The sequence below is a fragment of the Styela clava genome, chromosome 2 (assembly GCF_964204865.1).
Source record: "Styela clava chromosome 2, kaStyClav1.hap1.2, whole genome shotgun sequence".
Classification (NCBI taxonomy): Eukaryota; Metazoa; Chordata; class Ascidiacea; order Stolidobranchia; family Styelidae; genus Styela; species Styela clava.
The window spans coordinates 11,063,181-11,076,881 of NC_135251.1; the positions used below are offsets into that span (position 1 = coordinate 11,063,181).

At 33.1% G+C, this 13,701-nt stretch overlaps 1 protein-coding gene across 1 annotated transcript in view; it reads right to left on the minus strand.

Annotated features, from left to right (window-relative positions):
* Positions 1-9,373, minus strand: part of LOC120336018 (uncharacterized) — a 26,657-nt gene extending 17,284 nt beyond the window's left edge. Inside the window, exons 1-11 of the mRNA XM_078120489.1 lie at positions 9,173-9,373; positions 8,537-8,702; positions 7,120-7,233; positions 5,669-5,796; positions 4,557-4,722; positions 3,802-3,915; positions 2,980-3,116; positions 1,976-2,383; positions 1,595-1,708; positions 782-1,057; positions 97-399 (exon numbers count right to left, since the gene is read on the minus strand). Coding sequence (XP_077976615.1) covers positions 97-399; positions 782-1,057; positions 1,595-1,708; positions 1,976-2,383; positions 2,980-3,116; positions 3,802-3,915; positions 4,557-4,722; positions 5,669-5,796; positions 7,120-7,233; positions 8,537-8,702; positions 9,173-9,254 — 2,008 coding nt within the window. The 5' untranslated portion in view covers positions 9,255-9,373. The remainder of the gene's footprint in view (positions 1-96; positions 400-781; positions 1,058-1,594; positions 1,709-1,975; positions 2,384-2,979; positions 3,117-3,801; positions 3,916-4,556; positions 4,723-5,668; positions 5,797-7,119; positions 7,234-8,536; positions 8,703-9,172) is intronic.
* Between the last annotated feature and the right edge of the window lie 4,328 nt (positions 9,374-13,701).

Genomic DNA, 13,701 nt, shown 5'->3' on the forward strand with positions numbered 1-13,701 from the left:
AGGTCATTGAGAACGTTTGTTTTCAAGAAAAAAACACATCTATTTTGGACTTTATGACATAAAACTCATGGAAAAGTTCCTCTAAATGAATTTTACCTTTAGCCATTCTGTTATTTCCGGCTTTAGTTTGGTCTTCACCTACGTAATTTGTCACGCGACAAGTATAGACTCCAGCGTGCAATTTGGCTTCAACGCCTGGACTTTTGAAATATAATATGGATTTGTCTGAGGAATTCAACTGGTGAACATCAGAAATCGTATTCCTGCGGACGACTTCTTCCCCAAAATACCATAGCACAGAAGGACTAGGGAATCCGGTAGCGTAGCAAGTAATTGTTTGGTTCTGGTTTGATGGAATCGCAATACGGGATGGAATGATATCGGTGATATTTGCTTTCTCTGTAGTAATTGAAAGAATATCGTTAATGTTAAAATGCTAATGAATGAGAATGTAAACATTGTTACTTCTATAGTATTCAATTATAAATAACTTTATAAATTGCCCGAATTCTATGAGTTTTCTTAACGTTTTATTCGAAGTTTAATATTCCCAACAATTCGTTCAATTGGAGATTAGCAGTAATAATTTTTTAATGAAATTCAACGACAGAAAAGAAAAATTGTCTAAAATACAAAAACAATAGGTAACACGTTTGATAAAAACAAAGACCTCCCAATCTATCAATTGTTTATCTTTCAATGTGCCGAGAATATGGATTTTATAAAGTCACTTGCCACATAACCTTGTGCGATTTTTATGGGAGATTGTAAATATGCTTACCGTGAACAACTATCGTTACGTTAACAATTCGTTTAACATCTCCTGCCACTGCTTTGAAAGTGTATTCTTGCCCTTCAGAAGCTGAACGCATCGGGCCTATTTTAAAGTTAACGCTTCCATTTCCGACTGATGTTTTATTTAGGACATTTGAATTTCCAGTTTTGTAAAGTTTGATATCGACTTCCCCGAGTTCAGACACAACTTCAAGAATTATTCGCACTGATTCGCCAATGAGAGTGATAATATTCGATTGAGTCGCAGTGATGGACAATTTGTCTAAAACGAGTAACAAGTAATGAAAAAGTGTTCAGTTTAGGTATGTTTGAGGAGAATTGGAGTGTTTGATAATAAAAGGTTATGCACACACTATGGCCATACGATTGCATAAAGCCAACCCATCACACACTATGGCCATACGATTGCATAAAGCCAACCATCAATCTGAACCAACAAAGACGAACCCGCCGTGCAAAATTGACTACAATTATAACCATAAAAATGAGTCCACGATCAAATATTTAAACGGACAAAACTGATTATTCATTTTGTTCACTTCAGTTTAACGGCAATTATTTTAAATTAAAATTAATATTAGTCAATTGGGTTCATTACAATATTCAACAATTTGAACGATTCCTGTTGCTTCCTTCAAATAAATCATTCAAATGCTTTGAAATATATGAATTATGCAACGAGCAACAATGAAATAACTTAGGTACAATATACATATCTCTCTCTATAAATATATATGCTTGATTTTCGGTGTGTTTGATACAAATTACATTTTCTTAAAATATAAAATTGATTTCTCACCATGCCCACAATATTTTCCGCTGTATCCGTTGTCACAACTACATTTCATCTGACATCCCATACTTTTGCATCTTCCTTCATTTCTACATGGCGTTGAGCGACAAGGATCAATGACTAAGATATGAAACAACAATTAATAATATAGTGATGGATTGTTATAGATTAGGTAAAAAAAATTGTTATAGATTGATTTAGCAAAAAGATTGCAACGACAGAAGACATCTGCCTTCATAAAGATGAAGTTAATATAACAGGTTGAGAGAAAAAAGTGTTTAACTCAATATCTCCAATTGCCTATAATACTCAATATTTATTATGCATTTGTTTCGGTCTCAGTTACAAAACAAGGCAAATGCAGCCACGGTGACCTTTTGCACAGACCTGGTAATTCACAAATAAAACCTCTTTTATTATCATTTGTTCCAGAAAACCAAAGCAGATCTGTGTTTGATGCTTCAACACTAGAATTGAGATATACTTTACTCCCGGCTCCCGGTTGATTATTTGCCCACTTATCAAATCCACCGTTAGAGAATGGCGTGCCGTCAATGAATCTCCATGAATCAACACTGTCTTTCTTTGCACCGACCCAGAAAGTCATATTATTGACTGAACCAAATCTTGTCTTAATCGCTTCTGCTATGTATTGATGATTTTTTTCTGTTTTGATCATTGCAAGGGTTGCATTAATATTCATTTTATGACAATATGTCTGAGCGTAGTAGAAAGTTCTTTTGTCCAAAGCGTTGAAATGATATTTGCAGTTCCCGCTCTCGTTGAATATGAGTTCTGTTTAAAGTAAAATAAGAAAATGCTTTATGTTGATTTAAGCTTGGCACCTTTTCCGAAAACCGAAACAGGTGCGCTCTTGTTTTCATCTTTACTTATTCAATAAAGTATTGGAAGTGCATAAACTCTCGACTGAGTCAACATTTCTTTGAATTGAATTTTTTTAATTTAAATGTGCTATAAAATCAAATATTCGAGCCTCGAAAATTTATTTCTACTCCGAAAATTCCTCAACGCCATCATTACTTATACAACAAAATTTTGACATCACAAAAGAATTTTGTTAATTTTAAGTTAATATACAAGACTGAACACATTTATTGTACATCATATGTGCAATCGATAAACAACAGTCATATATGATGATTGCCGGGCCAAAGGAAATTAATTTCGTTTTTAATAAATAACTACGAATTTGATTGAAACAAATATTAAATTTAATAATGGATAGCTGAACATTTGTTCGGCCCATTGATGATAGATTTGGAATATATGCATGTATGTAATTTATGCAAGTCGTTGGTCATGTACATTGCTAGATGATCGTGACTGATTAGGGTAACTGTGATTGAAGTCACAATTTTAGGCATTATTACTTTTTTGACAAATGCTAAGAAACTTTCCACCGCAAGAAACGTCAGCCCACTTTCGGGCTAAAGCTTTTTTCAACGTAACCACACAATCTTCTTCTCTCCCTTCAGGGTTAGTTGGTTCTTTCCATTCCCCATTATACCTGTAAAAAATCTCAAAATATGATAACACGTGTACAGGTCCAGAGTATTACGCAAAATACATTAAGATATATTGGTCTATTTTATCAAACAAAATACTCACCTAAATACATTATATTTTATTGTTCTTATCTAAGATGTTTATTCCAAAATTGACACATGTATGACATCTCAGTAGATAGTGAATAAAATGAGACTCGAAATAAATATGTTATCACTGCCAAGGAGAAGTTCTATGAGTGGAAAAAAATTCTATGAAGCGGAAGTCCTGACCATAAATTATATTTAAAATAGGACTATTGTTTTGAATTTGCTCGTTGTATATGTTGGTTTGTCTAGAAAATATAGAGAGACTGAAATAGAATTACTCATTTATGAATTCAACATAAATATTCGCCAACATGCTCTTTCATTTCTTTATGGGGAAATGCCAGAGTTATACACACACGAAAGAAACTGTATATCGGAATGAGGTTCATTTTTTAGTTTTTAATTCCTACACACAAAAACCGTTTGCAACGCTTCACTTCAAAGTTCACAATATAAAGCTGAATATTAACATTTACTAGTATTCAACATAACATGGGGCGGTTTTTATTATGCAGACGGTTGGAGCGGTTTACTCTGCTTTTTTATATTCAAACGCGATAGCAAATACTTAAACAATAAAGTCTTCGATTTACTTACCAGTTGGTATAATTTGCACTCTCGCCATCTGACCAAACCCATTTACCTTCATTGTTGATGTCGTTCAAACTGATCAGGTATCGGCGCTCTTCATCTTTAAATGAACTAGCTCGGCTGTGTGAATATTTTCGTATATAAATTAAAATCATACCCGTGTTATATACTACTATATAAAGTTATCTGTTGTTACGAAAAATATATGTGATATAAGAACCAATGAGGGTTTTTATATATTCTGAATGCGAAACATTTTTTTAAATGTATTCATCTGTTGGCGTGGTATCTCACACACAATTAAAAATATATTAAGATGGCTTCAAGATTGACAAATACCATGAGTGAAGACGAGTTAAAAATATATGTTTAAGTTATGTTGATAAAGTTTGTTCAGTTTAAAATAGACTGTTGTTGTAGAAATCTGTAATTTAAAGATTTTTTTCTGTAAGTTTTTTTTTCGTGGTAGTGTTGAATAGAAATGTTTAATGCCAACCCGTATTTACGTCTCGGTTACAATAATAAATTTGAAAGATTTCGTAACTTCCGGTTCATCTGACTACAAACGTTTGCTCTCAGCTTGCATTGGTAAATTTTATAAAAACCGACTCTCATTCCGCGACGTGCATTGAGGTAATTTGAAGCGTCAAAAATACCAATGTTCGTTTGCTCGTTTTTACCTAGGGATGATGTCATATGTCTGTAGGGAAGATAATCAGTGTCACGTAAAGTTAAAAGTGGAAGAAAACAATAATGCTTACTCTGTATTTAACTCACGTATGATAACGCTGTTGGTTTGTGAGTCTTTTATCGTAACTAACTCCGCTCCTCTTTCCTCGCACGTCTTCTTACTCTGGATGTAATTTCTCAACGTCAAATGATTGAAATACAGTTCAGTGTCTTGGTAAAAGATGATGGTGTCTGCATCTAAATGAACGCAGGACATTAAATATTACAACCAGTCTCTTGGCACTGAAAATTAGAATCGAATCGAATTAGAATATGTAATTGTATGCAAATTCATCACTATCTATTGAATTCAATGCATGTCTACCCCAGCAGTTTCTGTTTTTATTATATGCTGAATTAAAGAAACCTTGGCAAACGTGAAATATTGCTGAATATTGCATATTTTTGAATGCTCACCCTGCATATAAAAAGTAATAAAACCATTGAGACGAAAGAATCAATTGTGGTACATTTAAAACATTAGCATGAGATTATATAGTGTAGCATGCCAATTTTACACTATGACGCATTTTGAAGATTGCTCAACCACATCGAAGAACCGCCGATGAATAATTGTCCTGTGTTGATTGTTGGGCCAACAGAAATTAATTTCTTAGAATATATTTACTGAGAACTAACGATAGTGATTTTATATAAAACTAAAAAGATTGGTATTAGGTTTCAGTCATTTTTATTACGCTAAATTAATTGTTGTTCGATCTGCGATAGTTGGAGCGGTGGAGTTAACATAGGAAAAGCTTTAATTTGCGCTCTTGTGATCACATTCTTCGTAATATCTAATATTAAATTTTGCTTGTCTATACTACTAATCTATACTATAGATTCGGATGCATTTTGAGTAGCTAAATATTTTTGAGCGCGTTTTCTTACAACAAAAATAGAAATCTCAAAATGAATTCAAAAGAATAATAGATTGTGCAAGTCATACCATATGACTGAAATTTAATCTGCTAAATAATGAACCTAATGCGCTTACAACCAAATTCATTTTTTGCTCTCATAGGCTCAAAACCTTTGAATAGGCACATCCGCGAGTTTGGGTCCAGCTAGATAATCACCGGTAAATGAATCATTCAAAGTAATTGAGGTAGCAATTGCAAACATGCCATAAAATGATATTTACTTTTTTGACAAATGCTGAAATACTTCGCACTGCAAGAAACATCAGCCCACGTGTGGTCGTATGTTTTTTCCAATGCAACTACACAATGTTCGTCAGCGCCATTTGGTTCTTTCCCCTTAACCGTTCTCCTGTAAAATGTATTGAAAAAAGAAAACACTCAAACATGAAATACCGCTATGAATATTGTCCAATACAGCTGCATGCACTTACTCTTAGGCATGTAAGGTATGCTGTGCTGAACTAAAACTGGGAAAAGGCAAAAGAGTTGCGAGTTAACACGGGCTACGGATATATATATGAAGTTTTCTCTTTACATGACAATGGCATCAATAGATAGAAAATGACACGATGTCATCAAGACAAGGGAACAGCTACACGGAAGAGCAATTTACAAAAGCGGAAGTCTTGATCACATATCAAATATAACTATTATTACGAATTCGCAGAAAAATGATCTTTGAAATGAAATGTAAATACTGAAAATCTTTGAATAGTTTGTGTCATCGAATTCAATTCCTGCATATGTAACATATTCATAGTAAATATGAACAGTCAATATTAAAATTAATCTACAAATACAAACTTTTTGGAGTTTTATGAAAGTTGGTAATGTAAAGCAAAATGGAATAGAACGCCCTGCACGCGGTTTTTTATTTGGAAAACGAGAAAAGGGAAAAACTACTAGAGAGTGAGAGTATGAACTGAAATAAATATTATATTCTGATCTAATTCGTTCCAGCAAAAACATTTTCTACATAAGGTCAAACATTAAAAAAATATAAATATCATAATTATGTATGATTAATTTTTTCCCAATGCGACCAGCTAAGATTTCGTTTTCATTAAATCGTTTTTGTTATTATTGTTCGTTTTATTGTTGGAGCGGCTTTTTGGTTGTGGTAAAAATGCATTTTTCCGCAAATAAAGAACCAAACGGTTTCGAACTTTCAGTACTTTTGTCCGAAGTCTATCACTTTTTTTTTCAAATTTACTCTGAATTCTATGCGACCCGATATTAATTCCTTTTCTCGCCTCATTCGTGTTTGTTCGCCGTTTTGTTAAGCAAACTTGGTGCAAACGAATATGAAAACGGAAAGGAAAGACATATAAGCAATTTTTCGTCATATTGTCTTCAAATCCAATACCTTCGGGTGCTTCTTAATCTTGGACAAAAATTTCAAATTGCTATTTCTGACTAAAATGCGACGTAGTTTACTGATTTCAATTCAAGAAACACAAAAATAAAAGGTACCTATTAAATGTCTCACTACAAAATTTAGTGCTTCATGGATCAAATAATTGTCTCAATAAATGTCTCTCAGATTCCAAATTTACTCCGATAATTAGATAAACGAAACAAATACGATACTTGTTTCTGAATCGAGAGCGAATTGGTAATTTCATCATAAGCTAACGTATCTGACATATGGTTAGCTATATTTTGAACTTACCAGTTGGTGTAACTTGCTCTTGTGCCATCTGACCAAACCCATTCTCCTTCATTCTCGATGTCGTTCAGACCGATGAAGTAACGTTTATATTGATATGTACTTGAACTTGTATGCCTAAATAAATATTTTTCTAGTTTTAATTTTTATCATACACGTTTTCGTTATTAATATACCCAGTATAGTAAAGTAGTCGATCCATACGACAAATAAATACCTCTACAAAAAATTGACGAAGATATTCTGAATGCAAGTAAATATCTTAATCTGACGAAATTTTCGGAACCATTTATATATATTATTTAGGCACTCTGTTAATGTCTATTTAGACTTAAATCAGGTTGTAAATATTCATTGTATTAATGAATTCGAGTCTAGTCCCGTTATTGTTACACATGTATTCGGTTATTGTGATATGTTGACAAATGGCTCATTCTGGTACGAGATTCAGTATTTTAAATACCTATATTTAAAAATCTAGATTTTGGAATGTTCTTGCGTTCAACTTTGCTACGGCAGAGTTGACTTAAAATATTTGGTGTCAAATCGTATTTACAAACACTTCTGATCACTATTTTTTTTAGCTTTTTCATTTTAAGTGCCCTAGGCGGGCGACTAAATATTTTTCCCTTCTTGCCTTTTTAAGTTTGCTCGGTTGCAGTAATTTTTTTTTAAATGATTGAAAATATTGTCGTAAATTTGAATGATGTAAGTAGCTTTTCCGCTTAATTTGAATGTAATGACAAATACAACAACAACAGATCTAAATATTTATCATGACTGTAGTAGACTGAAGATTTCCGCCAAATTCGGGGGTTTAATAAAATTTTCTTTGAAATCAAACTTCAGCGAAGCTTTAAAGTTTTAAATAATAATAAAAATTGTATTTAGAAATTACTTCAATGTTTTTTTGCAGTAATCAGTCCAAGATAAACAAATAATTTTGATATTCGAATGTGGATTTTCGTTCCTGATTATCATTTGACTAATTTCAAAAGAACAAACAAAACAGAACACTGTTATCAAAATACCTTACTTTATACTCTATGATAAGATGATTCTGATCAGTCATTGCTCAGTGATAACAGTGGCGTAGTTGGAATGGTACTAAAGCCAACAAGGCTACGAAAATCAGTAGTTTGCCATTTTGAGCAATGTTGAACATCAGTGCCTTTATTACAAGACCTCCCTTTATATATAATATCCGAATTTCCCACTCAATAGGCAAACTTCCCACATCGAGTTGATATCTCGTGAATCTTGATCATTGAGTAGCTAGACTTGCTTTGAGAAAGGTTTTATAATTTTTTTTTGATACATTTTTAAAGACTGAACGTCAACAACCAGGCTGTTTGTTGCTTGGTGCATGGTTTTTATCTCATAGAGTTAGGACATAGCTGAAGCCTTATTTAATACTTACACTCTATCGAGCTCTCGTACAATGGCGTCGTTCATTTGTGAGTCTTTTATTATAACTAACTCCGACCCTCTTTCTTCGCACATTTTCTTACTCTCGGCGTGAGTTTTCAAAGTCATATGATTAAAATACAGTTCCATGTCTTGGTAAAGAATAATGTTGTTCGCATCTAAATTTTAAGGCAAGACATTAGAAACTCCACTTTGCAACTTTTCATCCTTATCATCAGTGTTACGAGCTGCTATATTTAGTTGTAATTAGATATGGACATTTACAACTACCCGATGACTTCAGAATCGAATATTTTATTCAAATCGAATCCAATATGTAATTGTATGTGTTTTTTCACTGTAATGGGTATTCCAGGCACACAAATTACTGACAACATAATTAATTAAACATAACTCAATTAATTCGGTTGATTGTCGCACACAATAAGAAAGCTGTTTCATCATTGACTCACCCAACAAAGAGTCAGCATTTCGTGTTAAAACTAAGGCATCAATAAAATATTTGAGCGGAACACCTCAACATTTCGCTTAAAAAATCGACGGCAATTCGATTCGATTCATATTGGCCAGGCCTAGTTATACATTTGAAAACTTAATAGGAATTTAAACTTGAGAATCTGTTACTTACTTTGCGTCATTGCATGGACAGGAAAAAAGAGTAGAATCAAACAGTTGCTAAAAATAATTCTCCATAGCTTTGTGGTTTCCATCCTTTTTAGTGGAGCGTTACCCAACGAAACAATCAGGACGTTCGATAAACCTCTGTACAATAGGTTGATTGTCTTTTGTTGTCTCAATTGTATGAACTATAAGTATAAATGAAAATAAACCTAATACTGGCAAAACAAAATTATCTTGAATATTAACGTTTGCAAGTTTAATAATAGTTTCAAACCTAATATAACAGGTATTATATTGAAACAATACACTCTCGGATTTAAATGTAAACTTGCGAAAACGCTGTAATGTACTGACGGAACCTAAAAGTGCCGTGGATTCCCGTTTTAAAACCACTGCTAGCGTATAGATCATCTCATCTGCCTTTAAATATCTAAAGTTCTTTTATACTCTTATACAACCTATTAAACAGATAAGTGATTCATAATATATAAAGAAGGCACATTATTGAAATTTTCAACAGTCTGATATAACTGATATATGACAAAGTAACGGTATTGCAAATGCCAAGAGATGTGGCTCATTTAGACGACAAAAACACATAAATCTATCATGCCTCGCTTTTTCATAATTTCAGTTATACAGAATTGAATACCTAGATCTTCATCAAATTAGCTTGAACTGATGCCAGCTGATATTTATTGGCGCTTAATGCACCACCATGATTCTGTGTGCATTCAGTAGCTTTACACATCGCTGTGATCTGTTTTGTACTTGCCGAAATGTCAATATTTTTAACTTCTGCGTAAGCGTACGTTATCTTCCTTTGAGCAACTTTTTTGCAAAATAGCAAAAAATTGACTTGACAGATTAGTAATTAATAAAGTATTGAGAATTTGATTAAACCTGGCTCATTCTACGTATTTAACAATTTATTATTTTTAACGTATGAAAGAGACACCGTATTCCAAATGTCATTGTCCTACTCTACTTTATATTAAAGCTTAGTTGTGTCTCATGTATGAAAAAGAAAAAGTATTCGAAATAATAAAAGAACTGACTCATGCAACATATATTAACATAGGGGTCCGGAACCCATGGCTCGCGAGCCATGGATGGCTCTTTTGATGATGGCATATGGCTCCCAGAAAAATCCAGTATTCTAAGGCTAAGCTATCCTATAGCAAGGCTGTGCAACCTGCGGCCCGCGGGCCAAATGCGTCCCACAAGGTATAATTGTGCAGCCAGTAGAGACGTGGCAATTTTGAGTTGTGTGCGTCCCGCTTAACGAAATTCTAATTCCGTTTAATCTGATTCACGCGAGTTATCTCAATCTCTTTGCGTTGCAAAGCCTATACCTATCCAATTGTATGACGTTACAATGCGCTAACAGCTAGCTTGTGCGAAGCGAACAACGAATGTCAAAAGATAAATACCCAACATTTTTGTGCCTGCAACCACTTGAAAGCTTGTGGTAAAAAAGTGCGGCTCGTGATTGCTCCCAGTTATCTGAATGTGGCTCTACTGTATTAAAGGTGGCACACCCTTGTACTATAGAGCTATGTACTAATCTACTCCACTATAGAATAACATTATAACAGTTTATAACAAAAACAACTTTGATCCTGAACATCAAACCAAATCGACTATTAACAACAGCATTATGAAACTAATGGCAAACGAACTAAGCTTGAAATTCATTTGGTTTCGCATGCTGAGTTCAAGGAAACAATTCAACTAGCCCAAAATCAAATCTATTATTTCTTTGAAATACCGTATGCAGCGTCTTATGTATAACTTGACGCAGTATGACCAATTTCCGATTAGGTTCCCATTTCATTCAGTAGCACAATTGCTGGGGTTTCCCATTTTATTCAGTAATAAAATTACAAGCAGTCAAACGTGGGACAGTGTCAAGCACGTTACATGACCCCTTTATGTGTAATGCTTAGAGGTTTCGTTCTGTGCACTATTTAATATTCATACATTGGCCTGCAAGCTGCGTGAAAGAGCTATTGTGTTTATTATGAAATGCGTAATTAAAGCCTACGTAATTGACGTTCGGTATAATATTGTCGTGTCAAAATAGGAAAATCTCAATTTGCTCAGGATCATGCAAAATATTACAAATTGCAATCATCTGTTACAACTGGCATCTAAACATGTAAACTATGTAGTGAACTAATGCCAACTTTCATGCATTCCTAAACTTAAATGTTACATTCGAACCTGATGTGTAAACGATTAAGTAGTAAAGTGAGTGAATTAGGCTAATTAGTATAATGGATAACGAAGGTATTGGCTGCAGCATGAAAGTTTTATTTCCAATTGATGCTTGTGTAGTATTTCCCGTGGGCAAATGTTACTTAACTTGTTTTATATCAGATATAGATAATATATATTCTTTGATTCTGGCCCTAAAAGTATTTTAATATGTGCTACCGTTAGACTAGACGTTAATTCCCATTAAACATTTTATTTTTCTCTTTGTTACAAGTAGTTTTCAACCGTGCTTTCATCAAACTTATCAAAAAATATTTTGAATTTTTTTAAACGCTTCACAATTGAGGCGTTTGCAGCGGAAATGTTATTAGTTGCGTAAAAACAGAAGCTGTTACTCTAACGCGCATAATCCTATCCATAAATATTGATCTTCGATTCTCTCAAACATCACTCACAAAATAATGTTATTGTGTTTTGAAATATTGAAGTATCGAAACTGCAGATGATAGTAAACACAAAGATGATGATTTCATACGTTTACCGGAACTGCAGATGATAAAAAACACTGAGATAATGATTTCATTGCAGTTGATTACCATAACAATACCTTTTGTCCGCTATTTTTTGATAGGAAATGCTCCATATATAAAGAAATAAAAAAAAACTGATATTTTGCACTACCCGAGCTTTAAAAAAAATATTTTCTTATCAGCTAGCTGATTTCCAGTGCAATGTTGACATGTTCTAATATTTTTGCCAACGTGCAAGAGTAATATGACTTTAGTCTCATTCTCGAATCATGCTACTGGCCTTTTTCTCTTTGATGCAAGTTTTAAGTATAGGTATATTTCAATATATTTAAAGACCAATGGCGGCTTAAAATTGATTCTATTGGTGTGAACTAGGATTGCGCTTTCAGCAAATTTATCTGAATAAAGAGTCAAAATGTAGGCGTTTGTAGCAGAGTTGTTATTAGTTGCGTGAATACGTATGTTGTAGATCTTACGTACATAATCCTATAACACCAATATTGATTTTCAATATCACTAAATATCACTCACAAAACAATGTTATTGTGTTAAAGGTGATGTTTTTATTGCAGTTGGTTATCATAACAATACGTTTAGTCAGCAATTTCTTGGCAGAAACTGCTCAATATTCAACTTCTTTGGAGTGCATGTAGCTGTTGTTCAATGTATAAAATATTTAAAACAAAAATTTGCTCTCGAGCTTTCTATGATATTTTTCTCATCAACTGTGATTTAGGGAATTCTTTTTGTCTGGCCGATCCCCAAGGCGTGTTGCCATGTCTCAATACTTTTTCCCAAGATGAAATATCTTCAAACCCGTTTGTGATATATACGCGTCACTTGACTAACAGAAAAAGGAAAACACTATTAGAATTCATAATCTTTACATTATTTATGAAAATGTCACTGTATATGCCATTTTCATTACTGAAAACAAACAAACAAGTAAGTTAACCCCTTGGTTTTCATCTTGAACATTATGAACTTCTAGGTATTCTGAGATTATCAACCGTTAGATAAAATTACAATTTCCTGCTAGTAAATTCGCCTCAAGAATGTCATTATAATTAATTCCATTGGTCGTGTTGTTTAATTTCATTCAATAACTTGCTCTTTTAATTTAAGGATGTTTTGTTAATACTAGCCAGTATCTGACCCTATATGTAGGTGTTGTAGTACACTGTACAATCGCACAATAATGGGAACTTACTAACATTACATAAATATTATCGCAGTAAAATAGGAAAATCTTGAAAAAAAAAATTTAATTTGCCTTTGAAACAAAAACAAAACATCGTCAAATTATTTCACATCATATGTATCATTTCCTTAACCGGTTTTACTTTACTTAAATTTTTCACTTTGTGCACTCTATGCTAAGCAACGTCCCTAACTATTCGCCATTCAAATAACACCAGGGGTTTGCTATAAGTAACGCGGAGACTTAATTCTTTTATTTTTATATTCAAATGGTTAAACATGAACCATTTTGCCTGTGATAATACTAATTCTGACATTCTGATTGTCACAAATTGTAGGCACTGATTCAAATTTTATTAAACAAGTACGTTTAGATCTTACGTTATCCGTTACCTTAATCTCAAATAATAATTTCAAAATTCAAACCATATCTTTTTAGTAATTGTGTCAGTGCAATCCTATTAGTGCTCTACCATTAATTTTCTTATCTGTTATATATTCTTGGACAAGTAATGGATCATTTTGTTACATCGTTGGTATTGTTGTTATTCTTCTCTTTGTAGTTGGAATAAAATAGCATTTCTTT